The 26,045-nt window shown below is 41.5% G+C and overlaps 1 protein-coding gene across 1 annotated transcript in view; it reads left to right on the top strand.

Annotated features, from left to right (window-relative positions):
• LOC134087480 (NACHT, LRR and PYD domains-containing protein 12-like) overlaps positions 1-26,045 on the top strand; it is a 100,038-nt gene that overhangs the window by 59,960 nt on the left and 14,033 nt on the right. Inside the window, exons 16-18 of the mRNA XM_062540997.1 lie at positions 2,325-2,498; positions 4,548-4,718; positions 8,413-8,586. Of these exons, the coding sequence (XP_062396981.1) occupies positions 2,325-2,498; positions 4,548-4,718; positions 8,413-8,586 (519 nt within the window). The remainder of the gene's footprint in view (positions 1-2,324; positions 2,499-4,547; positions 4,719-8,412; positions 8,587-26,045) is intronic.

Genomic DNA, 26,045 nt, shown 5'->3' with positions numbered 1-26,045 from the left:
TGAGCTCAGCAGATGAGGAGAAGAAACTGACTCCAGCCCAGTGTTCAGCTCTGGTTTATCTGCTGCTGATGTCAGCTGAAGAGCTGGAGGAGTTTGATCTGAAGAAATACCTGAAATCGGAAGAAGGGCTCCACAGAATGCTCCCTGTAGTCAGCGTCTCTAGGAGGGTTTGGTGAGTGAATTCTTCGTCTTAAGCCTACCTTACATTGCCAGACTTTGCAAAGATTTGGAAAAGATTTTTGAAAGACTACAGTCTCAGACCCTCTCACATCTAAAGACAATTCATTGAGTTTTTAGTCACAGACTAGTCACAGGCCAGTCTCAGATTAGGATTTTGCAAAGACTGTGGTCACTATTTACAAGACTGCTGCTAGATTCCTTCAAATTATTTCCATCGTGCACTAGGCTATACGTCATCATCAACAGGAACTCACATGATAGGCTACTCATATCAAAGTAATTTTTTTCGCGTTTCTGCAGCATTGTTTGATAGTGTGACATCACTAACAGATATAGAGTTGTTCTGTCACGTAGAATAGCCGACTAATAAATTATAAGAAATGAAATAACAAATAATCATAGGCTACAGCTGTAGCCTATTTTGCCCCTTCCGTTTTCGTGTTCGTCGACCGAGGTCACTATTGGTTTTTAATGTTCACGTCACTATTTGCATGAGCCACGACTGAAAAGACTTACGATAATATCAAACATGTTTGATATTGTCGTAACGGCAAAACTAGAAAAAGACTGACTCCGACGGACTTAAAACCGCTAAGATTGGCACCTTACACTAAACGATTTAGATGACGGGAGCGCGCCGAGATTCTAGTAGGCCTACAACTGGCAAGATTTCCGCCCGATTTTGGAAAAGTAGTCGGCGACTGTTAAAACAGACCAAAATCGTGCAATGTAAGCCAGCCTTTAGACTGATTACGTTAAGTATTTCAGAAATGTTTTGACACACTGGAGCCCTAATTTGAATGAAGGGCAAAGTTTTAAAGCTAATTTAATAACCAAGGAAAATATATTTACACCATGTGCAAATACAGTATACGCCATATGGAAAACCCTAAAAACAAACACTTATGAGTCATTTGATAGCTACTGTAGCTCTTGCAATGAGAACTTGGCCCTGTGACAGCCTGCTTGTTGTCCATTGTGTTTCTTCCAACACATACTCTTTGGGGTCAGTCTGTGAGGAAGTCCATCATCTAGCTGCACAGTGGGGTGTCATCCACGTCATCTTACTAAGTGCTGGGGAATGGCTGTAATGAAGGCAGAGCTGAAGTCAATGAAGAGTGTCTGCACATCACTGTTCTTATATTCGAGATGAGCCAGGCTCAGGTGAAGTGCTGCCCATATGGCATCATCGGTGGAGCCGTCAGGGCGGTGTGAAAACTGAGTTGGTCAAGAGTTGCAGGTAGTCTGGATGTTTTGTGGTCCTTGACCAGTCTTTCGATCATGATGGAAGTAAGTGCTATAGGATGGTAGTAGTCACTGAGTGTTGATGTGTAAGGATTTCATTGTTGTTATTGTGCTTTTCCTCAGACTGGCTGAAGTAGGTGTTAATCATGTGATCCATTTGTCCATCATGCTCGTCTTACAAGTAGTAAGTTGTATGGAAAAAAAAATGAAGTTAAACAAAACTAAGCAATGGCACACAGCCCCCTAAACTCGTCTGTCGAGAAGTGCTCTCGTACCAGTCACAGATGGTGTGATGACTGATAATCATCACAGACAAGGGGGAGAGATTTTGAATTGGTTTCACATGCTTCATTATTGTTTTTCACTGGAATGAAGATTGAACGCTGCATCAACCAAAAGAAACATAATTTTCCCTACCAACACCTTTAGATTTTTCTTAGGGCTGTCAAAATAACTGATTAATTTAGATTAATTAATTTGAGATAAAATAACTGATTAAAACAATTAACGCAGATTAATCGATGACCTTTGACCCGGAGCCATTCTAGTCAGTAACCATTAGACCGTAAAATGGGGAGACGAGAATGTGCTGCCTGGATCATTGATTGGAACATTTACTTTAAAATAAACGGCCTGACGGTGTTAAAAAGAAAGTGTTGATTAAAACAAAGTCCTCTGCAATGTCTGCAGCACAGAATTTGCATATCACCGGAGTTTGTCAACTCTTAAGTACCACATTACTGCAAAGAAATAGTGTTGACATTGTGATTTTGCGATTACATTTTATATGCGATTAATTTAGATTAATAAATCACAGAGTATGTAATTAATTAGATTAAAAATCTTAATCGATTGACAGCCCTAATTTTTCTTACACATAATCTGTATTTGTTAAACAGGCTAAATCAGTGTCACCTCTCTAAAGCAAGCTGTGAAATGATGGCATCAGTGCTGCAGAGGACACCTTCCCACCTGAGAGAACTGGACATGAGTGACAATGACCTGCAGGATGAAGGAGTGAAGCTGCTCTGTGTGGGACTTAGTAAACCGCAATGCAAGCTGGAGACACTGAGGTCAGTTGACAAATGTAATGCAAGTACCATGCACATCTCTGTCTAGTATTTTGTCCTCTCCACACTGAAAATGACCTCTCAGTTGGGTCTGATCAAGCTACTTACTGCTGCCCTACCAAGTTCAGCACATCCCACAGTCACAGTTAATCACTAAATGTACAGTTCCACACAAGCGTACAGTATAAGGAAGGCCCGACAGGTGAAAGTCAGCATAAACTCTTCAGAAATTATTTGGGTCAGTCCGTTGCTCTCTTTGGCTCATTAGGTGTCAATATACTGTATACAGTTGTGTCATATTTTATTCATAACAGTGTGTAAGCAGTAAATAAAGGGAATGGATAAAGCTTTTATCTCCATGTTCAACCATGCAGAATGCTCATGAACTCAATGCAAATCAAACCAGCTAATAGGCTGACTGAACAAAACTGAACAAAACATCATGCCTATCTCTAAGTATGGTGAAGGGTGTGTGATGATGTGGGGCAATTTTAGTTCTAAAGACCAAGGGAACTTTATCAAGATGCATAGTATCCTGGATCCATGAAATAAGAGGCCTTTATAAATAAAAAACTGCCTGCCCCTATGTTAACCCTATGTGTTAAATTCCCATAGGGTTACATAGGGGTGCCAATACTTATGACCGCAGTATTTTGGGAAGAACATTTATTTATTTATGATACATTATTCATTCACAAAGAAAATTAGTGTCCTTAAAGGTTGGATTTTTCCTCACTTTTTTAATTAAGCCATTAAAATCTATTTTGAAAAAATAATTGTATATATATATGAGAATGTGCAGAACTGAGCGGTGGTCATATTGTGTACCGCTATGCGGTGCATCTAGTTTTTTATATAGCCACTATAGAGTCCATCTTGCACTATGGCATCACCAGCTGGTTTGGAAATCTTACAGTTAAATTCAAGCCCCAACTGTAATCTGGTCAAAACAACTGGACAAATGATGGAGTCCCTGCTCCCCTCACTCTCCAAGACATCTTTGAGCAGTCTGTAATTGCTGCAGAGGAGGATTTTGTTATGAAAACTCATTTAAAACACAACTCCATTCTTACAAACAGAAACTATTATTTTAGTCAGTGTCCTCTATTAATTTCCCTCCTTATTTGAATGATAATGTGTCTTAACAATGTTAATAAGATTGTCTTTTTTTCAAAGCTTAAAGGGATATTCCGCCATTTGTGGAAATACGCTCATTTTCCACCTTCCCTCGAGCAAAACAATCGATATTTACCTTGTTCCCGTTCATCCAGCCATTCTGTGAGTCTGGTGATACGACTTTTAGCTTCAGCCTAGCATAGATCATTGAATCGGATTAGACCATTAGCTTCTCGCCTGCTAGCTTCATGTTTAAAAGTGACTAAGATTTCTGGTAATTTTCCCATTTAAAACGTGTCTCCTCTCAAGTTAGAAAGTGCAATAAGACCAACTGAAAATGAAACCTGGCGTTTTTCTAGGCTGATTTGACATGGAACTACATTCTCATCTGGCGTAATAATCAAGGCAACTTGCAGCTACTGGCACTACTACTGCTTGATGTCTATGGGGACTATTTTCAGATGCTGCGTACGATATCACTGCGCCTATGGTACGTTTGCAAGTTGCCTTGATTATTACGCCAGATGAGAGTGTAGTTCCATGTCAAATCAGCCTAGAAAAACGCCAGGTTTCATTTTCAGTTGGTCTTATTGCACTTTCTAACTTGAGAGGAGACACGTTTTAAATGGGAAAATTATCAGAAATCTTAGTCACTTTTAAACATGAAGCTAGCAGGCGAGAAGCTAATGGTCTAATCCGATTCAGTGATGCTAGGCTGAAGCTAAAAGTTGTATCGCCAGACTCACAGAATGGCTGGATGAACGGGAACAAGGTAAATATCGATTGTTTTGCTCGAGGGGAGGTGGAAAATTAGCGTATTTCCAAAAATGGCGGAATATCCCTTTAAAATCTTGATAATAGCGATAAGAATATGAATATATTCATGCCACCATTCTATTTTCTGATGTCTGTCTCGTGCCCTCTCACTCTATGCAGACTTGCTGGTTGTAAGCTAACAGAGGAATCCTGTAAGGCTGTAGCCTCTGCTTTGCAGTCCTCCATCTCCCTAAAGGAGCTGGACCTGAGTCACAATGACCTGAAGGAGTCTGGAGTTCAGCTTCTCTCTACAGGACTCAGTAGCCCTCACTGTAAACTGACAACATTAAGGTTGGTATTTTAGAGGTTGCCAAAAATCACCTTTATACATGGTTGCTTAAATGAAAGTGTATTGTTATTTTCTCACTATTTAATGTGGCATGTGTGTAAATTTGATGTCAGCTGACTTGAGCATGTGTTTTGAGTCGGAGTGACTTATATTGCACTTTATGTAGAGATGGGGAGAGCCCTTGCCCCTGGTTTCTACCTGTTTGGAGCCAACTGATGAATTAGTAGCCTTGTATGCTGAACATGCCGTGACCCTTACTCGGTATCTGCCGATCGCCGTGGATTTCCTTTTTTTGAGTCATTGGATTACAGCCAAGTAAAGCAGTTGTCAATTTTAGGTCAAAACACTGTAGTTTTTTTCAGTCGCTAACAAGCGTCTGTCCAAAACTCTAAACACAATTAGCACAGCATCGGTCTTTTGTGGCCATACCATTCAGACATTTCATGTAGTTTTCACACAATATGCAGTCAGTGAACACATTTCCACAATTCTTACATTTTCTTAACAGACAAGCTATTCCTCTCAACAAAATTATGGATTGTATGTTAACACACAACGTCCCACAATAACAAACACAATATTCCAAACCTTATAGATAAAAAGTATTGCTTCTGCAATGATATCAGTTCAAAATAAGATATCTCAGCTGATAATAAACACACAATTGAATACATGACACACATGATGATTTACTGTATGTTGGGTAAATTGGGCCAACAATTCCAGTCTGGTTTAGACTCAGTGGCAGGGGTTATTTTTTGATACCACATTGACACTTATACAGTAAAAGGAGGACTTTGAGGAGTGATGTTTTTGGAAACAAAAACAGAAAAAGACAAACACTGTAGCCTAATGTCTGACAAGTTAGAGTGATACATTGCCCATAACTGCAGGCTTCATATCAGAGTCAGCCGAGTAGATATCATGCAGGATTCGCAGGATAGCCCATAGTTTTCAGACTTCTCTGATTAAGCAATAAGAAAATATAGATATAATTATAGTGTGTATTATTTTATTGCCATTGCTTGTGTGTGATGCCAACGAAACACTCTCTTGGGCACAGAATAAATAACTTTTCGCCCATTACCTAGCTAGCTAGCTTGCTAGCTAATATAAGCACAGTAAACGAAAAGTGAATGGGAAATAACCTGAAATAACACACGTTCAGAAACCTAGTTCTAGCAAAAATATGTTAGGAAGGTTCATCAAAATTCGAAACTTACATCGCTGAATGTAGGGCTAATGGTTAGTTTGAACGAAGTCCTCTGCTACCTAGATGTTTCGAAGGGTTAGGAGGACTCAACCAATCAGATTGGTAATTGAGGCCGATGGCCACTGGCCGACTCTAAATATCAAGTCGGCCAAAACTGGCCAAAATTCTGGTGAGAATAAATACATATCAGATGCAATGTTGATGACACAGTCATTTTGTGCTTTTTTTAGTTCCCCCCTTTTTATCTGGGCTTTTTGCTGTTGTTTTTTGTTCAGAATGCTCCTGTGTGTTTCATGGATATTTTGTTCACTGTAAGCAATAATGTAAAATGTTTTCTGTTCAGGCTACTGTAAACAGTAGCCTATTTCTACCGTACCTCCTGTAGTAAACAGTAAAAGAAACATATGATTTGCTTTGTATTGGAATGCTTTTGAATGAACATTACATGTGGATATACAGTACAGTTCCCAACCAAGAAATGTAGTGTAAAAATGGTGGATTGCATGTTTTGCCTGCAAATAGGCCTACCTGTAAAACTGAAACATGATAGTCTATGCCGTTTTTGTAATGTCAACAATAGCCAGTATTTTGAAACCTAGTATACTCTGACTGACTGCATCTTGTGAGGTGAAAACAAGTTTTATTCTTTGACAGAATTATCAGATTTCCAATGTTTTGGTAAAGTTGTTCAGAACTTAAAGTCGTGTGTTCATAAAAATGAAGAGTTAGTGTATGGGTAACAAAATGTGTTTTTGAAAAGAAAATGATCCATTTGGCCAATTGTGTTTTGTAGGCGTGAGTCTGTGTTCAGAGTTTAGAAAAAGTATCTGAAGTATGGGTAAGCGCTTGTCAGCGATTGAAAAAAAACTGTAATCGGATGCAAGATGGCTAGGCTTCATTGTATTTGAGACTACAATTGATTATAGACATTGTACTTTACACTACAATTGATTATACCTGAGACAATATTCCAGTTTCACAATTTTTACACTTTTACACACAAATAAAAATAATGGGGGGAAAATGAATTCATATATCTGCGAATCTAAATACAGCATCAAGTAAAGGTCCATACCAACTACACAGTGAGGAAATCACAGTGAATTCTTTGCACATTTTAAAACATTTATTCAAATTAATTTAAAGTAACCTTGCATATGATGTCGAGTTCTGTCATAATTCTGTCAAATGTATTGCAGATGTGTTGGCTGTAATCTCACAGAAAAAATGTGTGAGATTGTGGCTTCGGTTCTGCAGTCATCAAACTCCCTGATGGAGCTGGACCTGAGTCACAATAGCCTGGGAGATCCTGGAGTTCAGCTCCTCTCTAAGGGACTGTCTAGTCCCCACTGTAAACTGCAGACATTAAGGTTGGTGTACATTTAAGGTCAGGCATATCATGATATTTGTTTATTTACTTCATTTTGGTTGTTAATACCATTTAGTGACAGATAAACAAAAACATTCCTTATAGGCTGATAACAGTCAGCAAGACATTTATTGGGCAATACTGATATTAGACCAGAATATCCCCACGTTAGCTGCAAGCAAATGTTGCAAAATCAAATTCTAGAAGCTATATTAATGAGTGACACGTGGGGATCTGGGACTCAGTTTAAAACAGTGTTCAGTTGTATCCTGAGTCTTGTAAAATCAAATCTCTCTCTCTCTCTCCCTCTCTCTCTCTCTCTCTCTCTCTCTCTCTCTATCTCTCTCTCTCTCTCTTTCTCTCTCTTTCTCTCTCTCTCTGTATATGGTTCTGTGTGTCTGTCTATCTGTCTCTCAGGCTCAGTAAGTGTGGAATCTCAGATGAAGGTTATGTTTTACTGGCTCTCACTCTGATGTCAAACCCTTCCTGCGTGAAAGACCTGGATGTGAGCAACAATCATCCTGGAGAATCAGCACAGAAGTTGTTATCTGCTACACTGAAAGTTCCTCACCGCAAAGTTGAAGCAATTCAGTATGTGTTCTATATCTTAAATCACAATCAGGATTTGTATTTTGTATTATTATTTATTTAGTTAGTTGTTTTTAGGTAAGTGAGGATGCATGGGATTGCATTCATTAGTTTAGCTCCTACTGTATGTTCTCCAGACAGAACAGTACATTTGATTGACAGAATGTAATAAAACCACAAATGGGGGAAACCCAGGAGTAATGTACCTACTCCAAAAGGTCCATGTAGTAGATGAAAAAGTTGTGGGTTCAATTCTACCGTTGTGTAACTGTAAATCTATGCGGTGACCTCATTCAGGGCCAGGAAGCAAACTGAGGTGTAAATGTCTTCAATCAATTGTTATGGGCATGGGGGCAGACCAGTGATAATCATCACAGAAAAGGGAGAGACTTTTAGTTTGTTTCACATGCTTCGTTATTGTTTACTACTGCAGCAAGATTGAACGCTGCATCAACCAAAAGAAACATAATTTTCCCTACCATCACCTTCAGATTTTTCTTACGCATCACATGTGTTTGTTGAACAGGCTAAATCAGTGTCACCTCTCTAAAGCAAGCTGTGAAATGATGGCATCAGTGCTGCAGAGGACACCTTCCCATCTGAGAGAGCTGGACATGAGTGACAATGACCTGCCGGATGAAGGAGTGGAGCTGCTCTGTGCAGGACTAAGAGATCCACAATGCAAGCTGGAGACACTGAGGTCAGTAATTAGGAATGTTATAGTATTTTACCCACCACATAGTAAGAAACACCAGTGTACCTGTGCGTAACGTTAAATTGTACATCTGTAAATATTGATCATGATCTGCACTTGTCATGTTAAATGGTGACATTTAGGGATTGTCAGTCAAAGTGACTGAATATGCAAATAGCTTGAATACCTTCAATGCATATTCCTTCATTTATAATTAAGAAAGGGCATCTCTTGTTTCAGACTGTCTGGTTGTCTCATCACACATGAGGGCTGTTCTCTCTTGTCCTCTGCCCTCAAATCAAACCCCTCCTACCTGAAACAGCTGGATCTGAACTACAATCACCCAGGAGACTCAGGTGTCAGAGAGCTCACAGACAGACTGAATGATCCCAGCTGTAAACTAGAGACGTTGAGGTGAGATGTATTACATTTAAAGCCTACCTTACATTGACAGACTTTGCAAAGATTTGGAAAAGATTTTTGAAAGACTACAGTCTCAGACCCTCTCACATCTAAAGACAATTCATCGAGTTTCTAGTCACAGGCCAGTCTCAGATTAGGATTTTGCAAAGACTGTGGGTCACTATTTTTAAGACTGCTACTAGATTCCTTCAAATTATTTCCATTGTGCACTAGGCTACACGTCATCATCAACAGGAACTCAAATACGATAGCCTACTCATATCAAAGTCATTTTTCCTCGTTTCTGCAGCATTGTTTCATATGTGACATCACTAACAGATATAGAGCTGTTCTGTCACGTAGAATAATTAGACTAATAATTTATAAGAAATGAAATAATAAATAATCATATATGCTACAGCATGTCGCCCATTTTGCCCCTTCCTGTTTCGTGTTGGAGCGAGGTCACTGTTGGTTTTTAATGTTCACGTCACCATTATGCTCATAGTATAGCCCTGTACTATAGCCTAGCAGGGGTGTCCAAACTACGGTCCGCGGGGTAACTGCGGCCCGCTAAGCACTGTAATGCGGCTTGCCGAGGATTCATTAGTTTATCATAGATCCAGCCCGCCACGCACTATTTTTCCCAGCAACGACACTGTGGTTAGCGTTACAGCAAACTGCTTTACACACTCTTCTTTTAGAGAACGAATTTCAACTTTGAGCGCTCTGAGCGAGAGCTTTTATCCGCTGAGAGTGCTGTGAACACGGCTACATAGCCGTCAGCGCAAAAAACGTTCAAAAAATTAATCGCAATTAATCTCATGAATGTCCTAGTTAACTCCTGATTAATCGCATATTAATCGCACATTTTTATCTGTTCAAAATGTCCCTTGATTTGTCATTTTAATACTCTTACCAAAGTAAAGTGGATAGGCTTGCTTTGTACAAATGTTTTTTGTTTTATTATTGAAAGCCACATTATAGTGTTACAGCCATTCATGTCTGTAGTAATACTGTCAATAAGTATTGGGACAGATGACACAATGCTGGCAGCAGCACTGAGCAAGAAACAACCTTCTCTCCTCCTAGAAGTTCAGATACTGCAATAACATAAAAAAGCTCTTAATTGTTGTAGCCTAATTCAAGCCTAATTCAAACATAGTTCTTCTCTCTCTCACACACACACACACACCGAATGTGCACAAATGCACACACACTCACTCACACACTCTCACACACACACACCGAATGTACATGAACGCGCGCACACACACACACGCACACACACACGCACGCAGGCACAAGACAGATAATGTTAGCCTAAAGTTACAGTAGTAGGAAGGGGAGAGAAGAGCCAGAGGGATGTCGCACATAGACACACACATACAGTACGATCACATTAACGTTACCCCGAGATAGTTCTCATTACTGAGGAACGCCCAGTAATCTCCCGTTAGCGCAACTATATTTGTCTGCCCCAACGCCTGCTCTACCTTATCGTCTCAGTTTCGTACGAATTCTCAATGCGGATAATAATAACTAGTCGTGCTACGATGGTATCTCAATTCACATCAACAGTACATGCAGATAACTTTGGTCTTATCAACTGACCCTGGCAATGTTTTAAAACTAAACTTTCCATTCATTAGTTTGTTAGCAGCGTCCATTTTAACGTCTTCCGCTGGACATCTAAACAATGGCATTGTGGGGTGCGCTTATTGTTTTGCTTCTGGTTTACAGCCGGGTCCTGTAGTTTTTCTAATGTGGCCACAGCAGTTTATGAAAAAACTTGTCCCAGCTCAAAAAGAATGTTAATTTCGCAATAAAAAAATAACGCCGTTAAAATTGTTTTGAGTTAACTTGTTAATAATGCGATATTTTTGACAGCACTAAAATTAACACATCTCAACTAAGTTTTGTGTTAAAACTGTATTTTCTTCTCTCATCTTTCTTAAGCTATGACCATGGAGGAGAGTGCAGGATTAAACCAGGACCCAGAAAATGTGAGTGTGTGTGTATGTGTTGTGAGTGGTGTGTGTCCACAGGAGAGGAGAGCCATACACTCCAGTTTACACCTTCCTCTGTGTGTGTGTGTGTGTGTGTGTGTGTGTGTGTGTGTGTGTGTGTGTGTGTGTGTGTGTGTGTGTGTGTGTGTGTGTGTGTGTGTGTGTGTGTGTGTGTGTGTGTGTGTGTGTGTGTGTTACACATGTCCTTTCCTACCCCATATTCTGATGAGGATGTTCTCTCCTCTCTCCTCTCCTCTTGTGTGCAGATGCCTGTGAGCTCACACTGGACCCAAACACAGCAAACAGACATCTCTCTCTCTCTGAGGGAAACAGAAAGGTGACATGGGGGAGTCAGCAGCAGCAGTCGTATCCTGACCACCCAGAGAGATTTGACTACTGGGAACAGGTGCTGTGTAGAGAGGGTCTGTCTGGACACCACCCGGTCAGCACTGGTCAGTCTGGACGCTACTACTGGGAGGCTGAGTGGGGTATTAATGATGAGGTAGCAGTGGCCTGTAAAAGCATGGAGAGGAAAGGGGTTGAGAACAGCAGCAGGTTTGGATGTAATGCCAAGTCCTGGAGACTGGACTGCTCTGATAACAGTTACTCTGTATTTCACAATAAGAAGAAGACTGTCATACCTGCCCCCTCCTCCTGCTCCAGCAGAGTTGGAGTGTACCTGGACTGGCCAGCAGGCACTCTGTCCTTCTACAGCGTCTCCTCTAACACACTCACCCACCTGCACACGTTCCACTCCACATTCACTGAGCCCCTCTATCCTGGGTTCTATGTTGATCCTAACTCCTCAGTGTCCCTGTGCCAGATCACATGACCTCCTAATCCTGCAGCAGAGGAGAGCCACACACTCCTATGTATGTGTGTGTGTGTGTGTGTGTGTGTGTGTGTGTGTGTGTGTGTGTGTGTGTGTGTCCACAGGAGGGGAGAACCACACACTCCTGTTTACTCACTCCTGTGTGTGTGTGTGTGTGTGTGTGTGTGTGTGTGTGTGTGTGTGTGTGTGTGTGTGTGTGTGTGTGTGTGTGTGTGTGTGTGTGTGTGTGTGTGTGTGTGTGTGTGTGTGTGTGTGTGTGTGTGTGTGTGTGTGTGTGTGTGTGTGTGTGTGTGTGTTCCTTTCCTTCCTTCTGTGTTATCAATGACCAAATGTGTCACATATCAGATGCTGTGTTGAATTTTTAACAATATGAACTTGAACCTTCTGAAGATGAACATACAATATGAGTGGACAGGTTTTCTGGGAGTGTTAATCCACCATTATTACATTGCATGTAAATGCAATGTACTGTTATCACTGTTCTTCTTATTATCGTTATCTTTATTCTTCTTCCGACCAAAATCAACGATCAAAGGCTCTAGAACCACTGAACCGTTTGACGTCATTCAAGCACTCCTACAGAGGTCTTGAAACGGAGATTTGTTCTATGTATTTTTCACATTTGTGAACTTTATACTTTTTGAGATATTTACGATAAAAGAGTTTAAAATTCCCATAGAGTTTACATTGAGACCCTTTGGCGGCAAAGACTAATTGTTACGTCAGTGCTCAGCTGTCAGTAATCAAGGATCTCTGAGTCTGATCCAAAGCTATGGCATCACCGCTGCGCTAAACCAGGCTAAATATGAATGTTACGTTACGTCTACAGCTGTGAAAACATTCTACCATGCCACTGTAGTTGTCGTCTTGTCTCCTGTTAGGCTAGCCTACTCCTTACTTGATTTGTTTATATCGTTACAGTAGCCTAACCGGTTTGCTCTCGGTAACGTTATCAACAGCTAAAGACAATCTAACCTAACGTCAATGTAAACACTGTATACTAACGACAACCAAACTTGCTCCAGGCTAACGTTTAACATCGGGGTAGGCTGCAAGGCGAACAGAGTTTAGCAAGCTAGTCGTTAGACTTGCCAGCCAGGCAATCATTTAAAGCTTTCGGTAGGCCTATCATTTACAAATTAAAAACCTAAGCTTATTGTACATTCCTATTAGGACAATCACGCACCTGAACACACTTCGAAGAACATACTAGCTCATCCTGTAAAATGTGGTAAAATATCCTACTGTAAGCTATAACGTTACATTTGCTACCTGTTGCTGCATCATCGTTGATTGGCGTTGTTTGAGAATGAGATTGTATTCCGTATTCCATGCCTACTTTTAACCTGCATTAGTGTAGATATGAAGGCTATAAGCTATCCTACCAGTCGTTTCACTACTAAAGTGTCTGCTCTTGCAACTCGTTTGAAGTTGGCAACTTCATTTCAGTCTTTTCAAATTCTAATAAATGAAGAGTTATTTTCCAAAATAGCCTATATCCACAATTTTGATGCATTTCCATAAATCACTTTTTAAATGTGACTTTCCCAGTAATTTCAGTGGAATTGTAATTGGGTTATTGTTATTTATCTATTCGTCTGTGTAGCCTAGTTGTCTTTTTAACTATAGGCCTAATACAATGATGTCAGTAACCTTTTTGCATTTACATGCAATGGTAATTCCTTCCATGGAATTACATTTTCTAGTTTGACATATTATTTGACATATATATTCAGATGTGCTTTAGAGTGAGAGAGAGGGAAGGGGAGTCCTTTTATTTGAATAATAAATTAAATGTATTTGGTGAATTGGTTAAAATGTATTTTGGTTTGATGTATACTGTATATAACAAAGGGGAACGAAGTGTAACTCATAGGAAAATGAAATACAAATAAAGAAAGAAACAGAATAAAAATGGTGTGTGTGTGTGTGTGTGTGTGTGTGTACAGCATCATGTTTAGTTGTCTGGCACATGTGCATTCTCAGTAAGCAGAGGTCACTCCACTTGACCTTGACCTAATGTAAACCTGTGGGCATCCAGGAGGGGTTGAACAGTGATCTCCCACATGCACGGAGGAGATGCCTTCAATATTGAGTTGACTTATAGACTCAGTGTATATATTGTTGGCAAAACATAACTCCAAATGTCCTGAAAGTGACATCGCTCTCACCAGTCATGTGAACTGGTGCTACTTACAGATCTCTCTCTCTCTCTCTCTCTCTCTCTCTCTCTCTCTCTCTCTCTCTGAGGGGAACAGAAAGGTGACGTGTGATGGGGGAGAAGCCATGTGAACTGATGCTACTCGGCGGGTGTTATTTTATTCAAAGGTGCAGTAACCTTTAGTACTGAGAAGTGGCTGAGAAGGGTCACAACCAGGGATGGAAATTAGCACCCACCAGCCAAATGCTGGTAAAATGTGAGAGTGGCTGGTAGAGTTCAGACACAAAGTCATATTTTAACATTGAGTGGCTGGTTAATTTGACCAGAAATCTGCTAATGGCTGATAGATTTTCACATTTTCACATTTTTATTTCCACCCCTGGTCACAACACATGCAAACACCGCATAATATCAGAAAACACCTGCACATTGTGAAAACACCTTCATAGATGTCACAACACGTGGGCTGCAAATATTCACAGCACAAATAGGGGAACAAACTGCAAGCTGCAGAGAGGACAACAGAAAGGTTTCCAGGGGGACCATATTTAAAGTATGGAAGAGGAGAGTGTTCCTCCTGAGAGATACTGCATGGTACAGTGGATCCTCTTAAAACCAAGTCCATGAGCTAAACACATATAAGGTTCATGAAGAAGTTACATTAAACAGGGCTATCATGTGTGTGTGTGTGTGTGTGTGTGTGTGTGTGTCTGCCTGTCTGTCTGTGTGTGTGTGTGTATGTGTGTGTCCAGAGCTGAGGATGAGGGCTCAGCTGCAGAGTAGGCAGCTGCACCAGTCCATGAGCTAAACACTAATAAGCTTCATGAAGAAGTGACATTAAATAGGGCTATCGTGTGTCTGTCCAGATCTCTAATTTAACAGTCCTACTGTAATTCCCATGGGCATATATTGTATTGCCTCTCACTGAGTGGTATCTAATGACTTTAGCAACCTTTATATCAGCTGTATCTATTCCATGAGAGTGATGCCAATATAATAACATTCATGAATCCAATCAGCTGGAGAACACAGATGTGGATGAGGCTGGTGTGTGCTGTGTCCTTCATGTTTCTCTGGTCTCTGTGTCCATCTGAGCTTTCAGCAGGTAGGCGCACACCTGCCTCCACTGCCCTCAGCACCTGCCCAAGAGAGCAGAGCGGCTGGTCAACACACTCCCGCTGGCCTCTCAGCTCAAGGCAAGAGCGGAGCTACGGAGGGGCAAGTGGAATCTGATGAAGACGCATCCACAGCCCGACTCAGGCGCCGCGTGAAGAAAGCTGTGGCGTCGCCCCTTGCCACCTCTGGGCCAAGGGCAGGGGAAGATGGAGCAGCGTCCTCAAACCTCATCCCTCCCCAAGCCTCCTCGTCCACTGTGTTGCACCAGGAAACACTTTGCCGGAGCGCTCCAGGCAGTAGGACGTCCACCCAACTCTTTGGCACTGATGCAGAGTCCTGCAAACAGGAGCAGTGTGTTGTGGCGCCATGCTCCTCCAACAGCAGCTTGGACTACTTCCTGTACTCATTCACACAGGCACGCCAACCTGAACGTGGGATCCGTTCAACACAATGTGTTCAGGCAACTGAGAATGTGGTTCAGAGAGAGGAGTTTAGTGTGTTAGCAGAGAAACAGTGGAGAAGGAGATGAGCGGTCTAGGGCACAAGAGGGCTCAAACAGAGGCTTCTCCTCGCCACCATCGCCATCGGCTTACTGCTAAGGGATTCAGCCTGGATGTTTTGTTCCAGATAAAATAGAGAATTTCAACAGCAATGTACGCTTCATTGTATGCTTCAATGTATGTTTCATAATGATTCCAGTCATTAGAGTTTAGTGTTTAGCGATTGTGAAAAGCTGTAATGAATGCATCCATGAGGAACTGAGAAGTGTGAATAATGTGGAGTGTTTTCTCATTTCATGTGTGAGGAGGAGGAGCTCATGATGAGCTTCTACACGCAATACTACATGAACATGGATGCCTGCGTAGAGATGCAGCAGAGGCCATTTTAGGGGGAGATGGAACAGAAGCCATTTCAAATGCACACATGAATGATGTAGCCGTGCAGGACCCTGCCTGAGGAAGTGGATCCTGCGTGGGCTCTCTGATGGACTCTGGTTGTTTGCCTCCTGCCCACTTTTCTCCAGCACCTCTGCCAGCTTCCTGAGTAGGGATGGCGAAAACTACTAATTTTCTTGACCGACCACGAGCCTCATTAGCCGGTTGAAACTGGTTAACCGATTCGTTTAAAATATTCTACGCTATTTGAAATAACAGCCACGCAGTTTTGCAACTCTGTCGCATCTCTCTGTCCCCCGCTCACACACACAGCCCCGGCGGCGGCGCCGCACTTTCACTCACGTCACTGTTTTTAAATTTCCCTAGAGCGCGAAACATGAGTCCCGCAAACCAAGGAGCTTGTAAATAAGTGGAGGACAAATGGCTCCTTCGTTTCGAAATGGTTTGGGTAGGCCTACAAGGTGATCGCGTTGCAAATAAAGGCGTTTGTCTAGCGTTAGAAGCTCATTTGAAACTGAAATTGCCGCGGCTCACTTAAGAAAATGACAGCTCCGAGGAGACGCCGCTATAGTTTGAGGAAGTAGGCCTACTAACAATAATAAAGAAAGATGATCATCATTACCTTATCTGTTACCATTGCTGACCCTTCCTGACCCTTTTTGAAATGTAGATGTAATGTGTTTCCAAATCTAAGCCCATCTTATGCGGAAAGTTGCTGCAACACGATAAAAACCAATGGATAAAACGGGCACCTCCAGATTGCAAAAGACGCACCGGCCAAGGCATGCGTGCGAATGTTTTTATTGGTTTATTAAGTAGCCTACAAGCAGGCGAGTTATTACAAATTGAGTGTGAGGGATAATTTGTTAACTTCACGCAAAAAAGACCTTGGAATGAGATGGCTAGCTGTAGTAGCGTTTAGTCCACTGTCTATTAGCCTAATTTAGAGATCGTTTTTTTTTTTTTTTTTTAACCGACTAGCGACAACTTTGATCGGCTAACGTGGATACGGTCAACCATCGGTCAAACAGTCACCGGTTAACATCCCTATTCCTGAGCACTTGGTGGTGTGTCCATCTGAGCCGACCCTGTCAGTGCTGTTCTGCAGCCCCACAGAACATGCTGGAGTGAGTGAGGCATTGATGGGCCCGCAGAGGTCACAGGGTTGCTCTGCTCCAAGCCATTGGTGGAGGTGTTGAGGGCTCGGGAGGGTGTTGTGTGTTACCCTGATGAGGAAACTGAGCCGAGCCTGTGGCAGCTTCCAGAACTCTGCCCAGCTGATCGCTCGGCTCGCCACACCCTCCCAAGTTGTCCAGCGCCCCTGCTGCCCCAGACCTCACTCTGAGCTCCATGTCACAATGCAGAGCTGGACCAAGTACACAACTCCTTTACTGAAGTGAAATAGAGATACATCTTCACTAATATCACTACAACACAAGTACACAACTCCTTTACTGAAATGAAATAGAGATACACCTTCACTAATATTACTCCAATACAAGTACACAACTCCTTTACTGAAGTGAAATAGAGATACACCTATAGAGATACACCTTCACTAACATTACTCCAATACAAGAACACAACTCCTTTACTGAAGTGAAATAGAGACACACCTTCACTAATATTACTACAATACAAGTACACAACTCCTTTAATGAAGTGAAATAGAGATGCACCTTCACTAATATTACTACAATACAAGTACACAACTCCTTTACTGAAGTGAAATAGAGATACACCTATAGAGATACACCTTCACTAACATTACTCCAATACAAGTACACAACTCCTTTACTGAAGTGAAATAGAGACACACCTTCACTAATATTACTACAATACAAGTACACAACTCCTTTACTGAAGTGAAATAGAGATGCACCTTCACTAATATTACTAGCCTACAATACAAGTACACAACTCCTTTACTGAAGTGAAATAGAGATACACCTTCACTAATATTACTACAATACAAGTACACAACTCCTTTACTGAAGTGAAATAGAGATACACCTTCACTAATATTACTACAATGCAGGTACACAACTCCTTTACTGAAGTGAAATAGAGATGCACCTTCACTAATATTACTACAATACAAGAACACAACTCCTTTACTGAAGTGAAATAGAGATACACCTTCACTAATATTACTACAATACAAGTACACAACTCCTTTACTGAAGTGAAATAGAGATGCACCTTCACTAATATTACTACAATACAAGAACAACTCCTTTACTGAAGTGAAATAGAGATGCACCTTCACTAATATTACTACAAAGCAAGTACACAACTCTTTTACTGAAGTGAAATAGAGATAGACCTTCACTAATATTACTACAATACAAGTGAAAGTTGCTAAGTCAGAATTTTACAATATTTTAAAACATTTTCAAAAACCAGATTCTTCATAATTTAATGACGTAGGCTAAATATTTATATATGTGATGAATGTCAGGAGATTGTCTCATTTCATTCCAACTTCACAATGATCATGGAGGATAGTCTGGTTAACACCAAACCGCTTCTCAAATCTCAGTTGCTAACAGGTTTGTCTTGGTTCTCTCATCTACATGGAGGATGTTCTGATGAAGATTTTGCTGTCACCATCATTAGCACAGTGGTCTATTGCATTACTGAATCACTTCAAATGTGTTTACAAGTCAAGATCACTAAATGCTCATATATCAAATGTAGTGGAGTAAAAGTCACAGGTGTCCAAAAGAATTAATACTCAAAGTAAAGTACATATACTTAAAATCATCATAAGTACAGTAATTAGTATCATGAGTACAGTAATCAAGTAAATGTATTTACTGTCCACCCCTGTAAGATTGTAGGCCTATGCCTTTATATGTTCAGTCACTGGTACCAACAGGCAGGCAAAGTTGTTTGATTGAATGTATTTGGCAAGATTGGCATCTGTTGTATTTTTTATGTGTACTAAGAAATGCACAAAATAAATAGAAATAAATAGAAACACAATTTAGAATGCGTCTTTGTAAAGAACATAACCAGTATGATGATTCTCTTTCTCCAGTTAAGATTCTGTAACAATTTTATCAGAGCATTCAGAGTGCAGCAATTGTTTTTACCCTATTGGTTACATGTAGGCCTACAGTTGGAACCAACAGGATATGAACACTTTGGAGACTTTACAATAACAGACATGTTTGATGGAGATGGCATTTTAAAGTCTGTAAAGATGATTGTGGGTCAGGATATGAGGAGGTCTGAAGTGGATGGTCATTTACTGTAGTCAGATATGAATGCTTTACAAGGTGGCAACTGTGACCTGAATAACAGGAATGCAGCACCACTTTATTGCCAAAAGAGTGTCTTTTACAGTTTTTTCTGATTGCTTAAGCACATTTTTTGTAACTATTGGCTATTTTTGCAAAACTCTACACACAAATAAGAACATCTTTCACCAAGTTCTCTTGCCAAAGTGAGCACAGCTTGATTAACTCTTCACACCTTTGTAAAAATGGTGTATTCGTATCAGTAAACACAAGCCATACTAAGCACACAATGTGCCAACTACACACTGCTGGCTTTTGCTTTTGCGTCATCTGGCTTTTGCTTTCTCTATGCACACCTTTGTCATAGTTCTGTCATTGATGATGCATTGATGGGGATGACAGTCATAGACCTTCCAGCACCAGGCAGAGAAGAACTCTTCGATTGGATTCAAGAATGGAGAGTATGAGGGGAGGTTGAGTACAATGAAGAGTGGGTGATCTGTAAACCAGTTGCGGACCAAAGCAGCACTATGGAAACGAACATTTCGGCTCAAGTCAGGCTGAACCCGTTGATCAGCTTTTAAATTCCCACAGGGTCATTCCATGGTTGATTGCATGGTCCACTATAGCAGCCCTGATGTCATCAGTAATTCTATTTCTTACTCTTCTTACCCCTCCTCTTCCTCCTCTTGCTCCTCCTTGTCCTTGTCGTCCTCTCACTCTCGCTTCTTCACCTCCTTGTCCTCTTCCTAGATCTCCTCTAATTGTCACTCTTCCTGCTCCCTCCATTGTACTCCACACAGACATCTTACCTGTGCCGCATTTACACTGCTTAGGCTGATTGCAAAGTGAACTAATTATCTAAAACAGTTTTCATGATGTGACAGTCTGCCAGACAGTTGGTGTAATATTATAAATAATAGCTATACGTGTGGTTTGCTAGGAGTGTGAATTGAATGTAAAACAGCTTTTGTGTTTAAAGTAAAGGAGTGCTGTGCAGTGAACTGCTAACCTGACTTTCGCCAGATCCTTTTAGTTCGCTGAGCTTCACACAAGGATCTGTGACTGAACGATAGGAGATGTATATTTCAGAAGGCGGGGCCTTGTAAAAAAAATCCTTGTATGTGATTGGATAAACCACTTGTCCGTTACCTTGAATGACGCGCTAGGCTACTTCAAGCTCTTGCCAAACCCGGTCGGAAGAAGAGTGAAAACATCCTTGCCACCAATAAATGCCTTCAAAACCATTAACTGTTCATCTTTTAAAGAATGAACACTCGATAGATTCGACAAAACGGTTGAAATAGCAGAGTCAATGTCAGCACAAGACTCCTTGGTGCGCGTCGCCATTGTTGTTTGAATCAGACAGTCACTTCGGCGCTACGTCACATCTATGAAATCCCCTCCGGCGATCCTGATTGGTTCATTATGTTTTGCTCCCGAGAAATAGTTTGCTATAGCCTGATTACCATCGACTTTCAAAGGCTCTGCGAGACTTTAGTCTGACCAACAGCCTGTGCTAACACGGTTTCTCCAAGCGCTGGTTGACCCGCCTCCTTTAAGTGCCTCGATTTGCTACTGGTCGATGTCAGAAAGCGGTTTGCCGAGTTTAAACCAATAACAACACTCTTTCCGCTGCCTTGAACACGCCTCTACCCAGAGCCGTTGGAGCTGCTCAAAGTTGATTGGTTCTCGACCAAAGGGGGCAGTTCCGCAGATTTCGGGAACTCAGAAATCCTTCCCGATTAGCAGTTGACCAGACCAGCGACAGAAACAGCCTGAAGGCGTTACGTCACTGGGAGGGCGTGTCAGGCTAAGTTTGCTATGCCCTCGAGTCCAGACCCTTGTGTGGAGCTCAGCGAAACGCCTCTGGTGGAGCATGGCGGAACTACATGAATTGCACCTACAGTTTTGCAACGTGTGTGTTACAAAAAATTGCAAAATGAGTGCAAAGCAGTGTTTGTGCTTTTAGTTTTGCAAACTCGCTATATGTATTAATAGTTTAAGAAATTGTGCTACAAGTATCATGATTAGCGCATAAGCATTCAGAAAAAACTGTAAAGGAGGATATATCTGTCCCTCTAGTGCAGGGGTCTCAAACTCAAATGAGCTGGGGGCCACTGTAACCAACATCAACTGGTCGGGGGGCCGCATAGGTTGCCCCCCCCCCCCAAGTCTGTGGTTTACGAAGGTGTAAATACTGTATAGCCTACCTATCTAATCAGCATGATGTCTGGATGACAACTACCTCGAATTATGCACCTCTCAGTAAATACTGAATGTTGAACATATTTGAGCAGTTTTACTTTACTTTTTTTGTCCTTTCCCCTACATAAGAAATTAACAGCAAAACAGTAAAATGTAACAACAGTAAACTACGCCTACTAGGCTACTAACACAACGCTTTTGTACACAATGAAGTAGCCTGGTCAAATCAGTGCCTGTCAAGTGACTTTGTAGTTTTTCAGCTGTCTGTACGGGGTCCAGGACACTATCATCTCAATTACCACTGGCACCTCCATTATGTTGGGCAGAGGGTCGAAGCATGGTAGCCGCTAGAAAACACTGTCGTTCACTCAAAAGACGCACCTTCACAGACGCACCCAGATCACTGTCAATTACGATCGATCATAATCTCCAAAAGGCAGACATACTCCAGAATCAGATATGTGAATAACAGACCCAAGATCTCATGAAACGTGATTTTTTGTTTCAACATTTGATGTATTTCTGCTTCAGTTTGTGCAAAATGATGTCCTGCATGCATCGCTTTCGCGTCATTACAAACCGCACGTCTCCTGTGTAGTTTAATGAGGGGGCTAGTTCGTGAAAACGTTGCTTGAACCGAAACACTTGATGTCTAGCAGGTGGAGTCTAGGCTACAAATGAGACTTGTCACCGTACCTCCAGTACGGTGTTCATTTTAGGACATCCTCAGACTCAGGTGTCAGACTCAGAAAAACCTCTGTCATCCTCAGATAAAACTGCCTCAGCGTCAGAAAAACCTCTCTCATCCTCAGACAAAACTTTCTCAGCGTCGGAAAAAACTTTGTCATTCTCAGACAAAACCTTGTCAGAAAAACCTCTCTCATCGTCAGACAAAACTTTCTCAGCGTCGGAAAAAACTTTGTCATCCTCAGACAAAACCGTGTCAGAAAAACCTCTCTCATCGTCAGACAAAACTTTCTCAGCGTCGGAAAAAACTTTGTCATTCTCAGACAAAACCGTGTCAGAAAAACCTCTCTCATCGTCAGACAAAACTTTCTCAGCGTCAGAAAAAACTCTGTCAACCTCAGACAAACTGACAAAACATACAAACATAATTGTGATTACAGCATTTCTGTCTAAAATCATGCATGATAATAATGAATCATTCCGTGGGCACGGAATGAATAATTTAATTAGTCTGTGAACCGAGCTAACTAGCTAGCGGACGCTAGCTTAAAAAACAATGGAAGTGAATGGCAGTAACCATGACAAATAGCTATGCGCTGCCAGGTCACTAACAGTTGAAAGACTCCACTTAAACTGTATACCGTTGCAAGTTCACTTGAGTATAAACTACCCACTTTAACTAATGTCACTAATCTTATTCAGGTAGTTGTCATTTCAAAGAGATGACACAGCTCCGTTTAAAATGTTACCTAGCTAGGCGGCTAGCTAGCTAGCCAGCAACCAGACAGCTAGCCCCTCAATGGGAGTACGCCCTCGCTGCATTAATATCAATGGGATACTTGTGGAATGTTATCAATAAATTGGTCATTATGGCTTTCTGGATTTGTTGACGGTATTTTGGAATATTTTGTCATAATCTGTAAGTTTTCCCGATCATTTCAAGCCTAATAGTGTATTTTTTAGTGTATGGATTTGTTAAGAAAATAACTTAATATCAGACCATGCTGCTGTTGGTTACTGTCTGGTTGCTGGCTAGCTAGCTAGCCGCCTAGCTAAGGTAACATTTTAAACGGAGCTGTGTCATTCTTTGAAATGACAACTACCTGAATAACATTAGTGACATTAGGTAAAGTGGGTAGTTTATACTCAAGTGAACTTGCAACGGTATAGTTTAAGCGGAGTCTTTCAACTGTTAGTGACCTAGCAGCGCATAGCTATATTGTCATGGTTACTGCCATTCACTTCCATTGCTTTTTAAGCTAGCGTCCGCTAGCTAGTTAGCTCGGTTCACAGACTAATTAAATTATTCATTCCGTGCCCTATGGAATGATTCTTTGGTAGGCCTATCATGCATGATTTTAGACAGAAATACTGTAATCTCAATTATGTTTGTATGTTTTGTCAGTTTTGTCTGAGGATGAGAGAGTTTTTTCTGACGCTGAGAAAGTTCTGTCTGAGGATGAGAGAGGTTTTCCTGACACGGTTTTGTCTGAGGATGACAAAGTTTTTTCCGACGCTGAGAAAGTTTTGTCTGACGATGAGAGAGGTTTTTCTGACACGGTTTTGTCTGAGAATGACAAAGTTTTTTCCGACGCTGAGAAAGTTTTGTCTGAGGATGAGAGAGGTTTTTCTGACACGGTTGTCTGAGGATGACAGAGGTTTTTTTGACGCTGAGAAAGTTTTGTCTGAGGATGAGAGAGGTTTTTCTGACAGAGGTTTTTCTGACGCAATTTTGTCTGAGGATGAGAGAGGTTTTTCTGACGCTGACACAGTTTTGTCTGAGGATGACAATGTTTTTCTGACGCTGAGGCAGTTTTGTCTGAAGATGACGGTAGTTTTCCTGAGTCTGACACCTGAGTCTGAGGATGACAAGGTTTTTTCTGACGCTGACACAGTTTTGCCTGAAGATGACAGAGGTTTTTCTGACGCTGAGGCAGTTTTGTCTGAGGATGACGGATGTTTTTCTGAGTCTGACACCTGAGTCTGAGGATGTCCTAAAATGTACACCGTACTCCTGTCTGTTTTAACCCGTGTCGTTTATCGCATAAAAAAATACCCTCAAGGGGCGACTTAGGCATTATTATTTTGACAGAAAGTTGCGGGCTGGAACATGTTGCAAGTAAACGATTGAATTCGTGTTGTTGTCACGAGCCTGAGCTATGGTAGCGCAGCCATAGAGCCCAGCCCACGATTGTTACAAAATATAAAATGCCCAGATGCATGCGCGGGCCGCACTAACATTAAGCTTCGACTTCAGGCCGGGGGCCGCAAAATATCATCTCGCGGGCCGCAATTGGCCCGCGGGCCGCGAGTTTGAGACCCCTGCTCTAGTGGTTGTTTAGGGACTTGCAGAGTGTGTCATTACACAGCCTAATGCAAGTTTACCAGCCATTCACACTTGTTACAAGGCTTATACAGTAACCCGATGTAGAAGCGAAGCAATGTTTAGTGTTTCAGTCATAAGATCGGTGACATGAACATGCATTCTTTCATATCTGAACATCTTTCTCATGTATAGTGTACACACATACGCAAAGCATACATGCAACTTACACTCACAACCACACACACACACACACACACACACACTCAAGCAGTTCCTATCCTATCATCCATGCTTTCCCTCATAATCACACACACACCTGTATCTCTGTGTCCTCTCAGCTCCTGAGAATCTGTCCCGACACGCAGGGCTCTGCCCCCTCACCGCACACAACTACATTCCTCTGATCTACAACTCTGATCTGATTCACTGATGACCAGCTCCTCAAGGGAGAGAGAGAGAAACAAGAAAGTGTGAATAAAAGAGGTGTGAGAGTGAAACTAATAGATTGATAGAGAGAATGAGAGAGTGAGAGTGAGAGAGAGAGAGATAGTGCAAACCAAAGAAGAGGAAAGAGACACTTGACTTCTTGAAGGCTCCTCAGTTGTGCATTTTTACACAGGTAAGTGTTAAAGGCATTTGTACTGTGTGTGTGTGTGTGTGTGTGTGTGTGTGTGTGTGTGTGTGTGTGTGTGTTCCTTCTATTGCCTTATCTGTGTTGTATCCTCCCTCTTGCATTAGTGTGTGTGTGTGTGTGTGTGTGTGTGTGTGTGTGTGAGAGAGAGAGATATGTATTGCTATATGTGTGAGTGATAGAGCCAGTGTGTGTATGTGTGTTCTCAGTGGATATATGTATTTATAGTAGACATTGCAGTCCAAGTGCGCTACTGCCATTACCAGCCATTACACACACACACACACACACACACACACACACACACACACAAACACACACACACACACACACACACACACACACACACACACACACACACACACACACACACCTGGGGTGTGGCAGTGGCAGAATGTTACATATTCGCTGTGCCATAAGGGATGTGTGGATCACAGCTTACCTGCCTGGGAGAATGGCTGGTCATGAAACACCTCCACAAACCTCACTTCCCTAACAAGGAACGGAAAATATCTAATGGAGATGATATTGAGTGACACACCAAATGACACCATATACTGTAGCTATGATCACATATTTATCTTTTGGATGTTTTGGTTACGGTTACTGTACATGTACTGTCCAAAGCAACATACACAAAAAAAACAATAGGCCTGCAATAATAACTAATTTAGCAGTGATCAAATTCAAACAGCTGGTCAGACTATGGTAGATAGCGTTAATAGCAATATAAACAACAAAAAACATCAATACAAGCAAACCTAATGAAAATAAACAATAAATATATGGGAGAATGGTAATTAAACGATAAAGTAATTCAGTTAATCATTGATAACAATAACTATGGAATGTTCAGGAATAACATTGATGCGGAGGAGGGTATTACACGTGCCTTCCCGTAGGCAAGACATTGTGGAATGGGTGGAATTCTGTAAACAGTGATTCTCAGAGG

This window comes from Sardina pilchardus, chromosome 1 (genome assembly GCF_963854185.1).
Source record: "Sardina pilchardus chromosome 1, fSarPil1.1, whole genome shotgun sequence".
NCBI lineage: Eukaryota > Metazoa > Chordata > Actinopteri > Clupeiformes > Clupeidae > Sardina > Sardina pilchardus.
The sequence above is the reverse complement of the archived record's forward strand: the minus strand, read 5'-3'. Positions and strand labels throughout refer to the sequence as shown.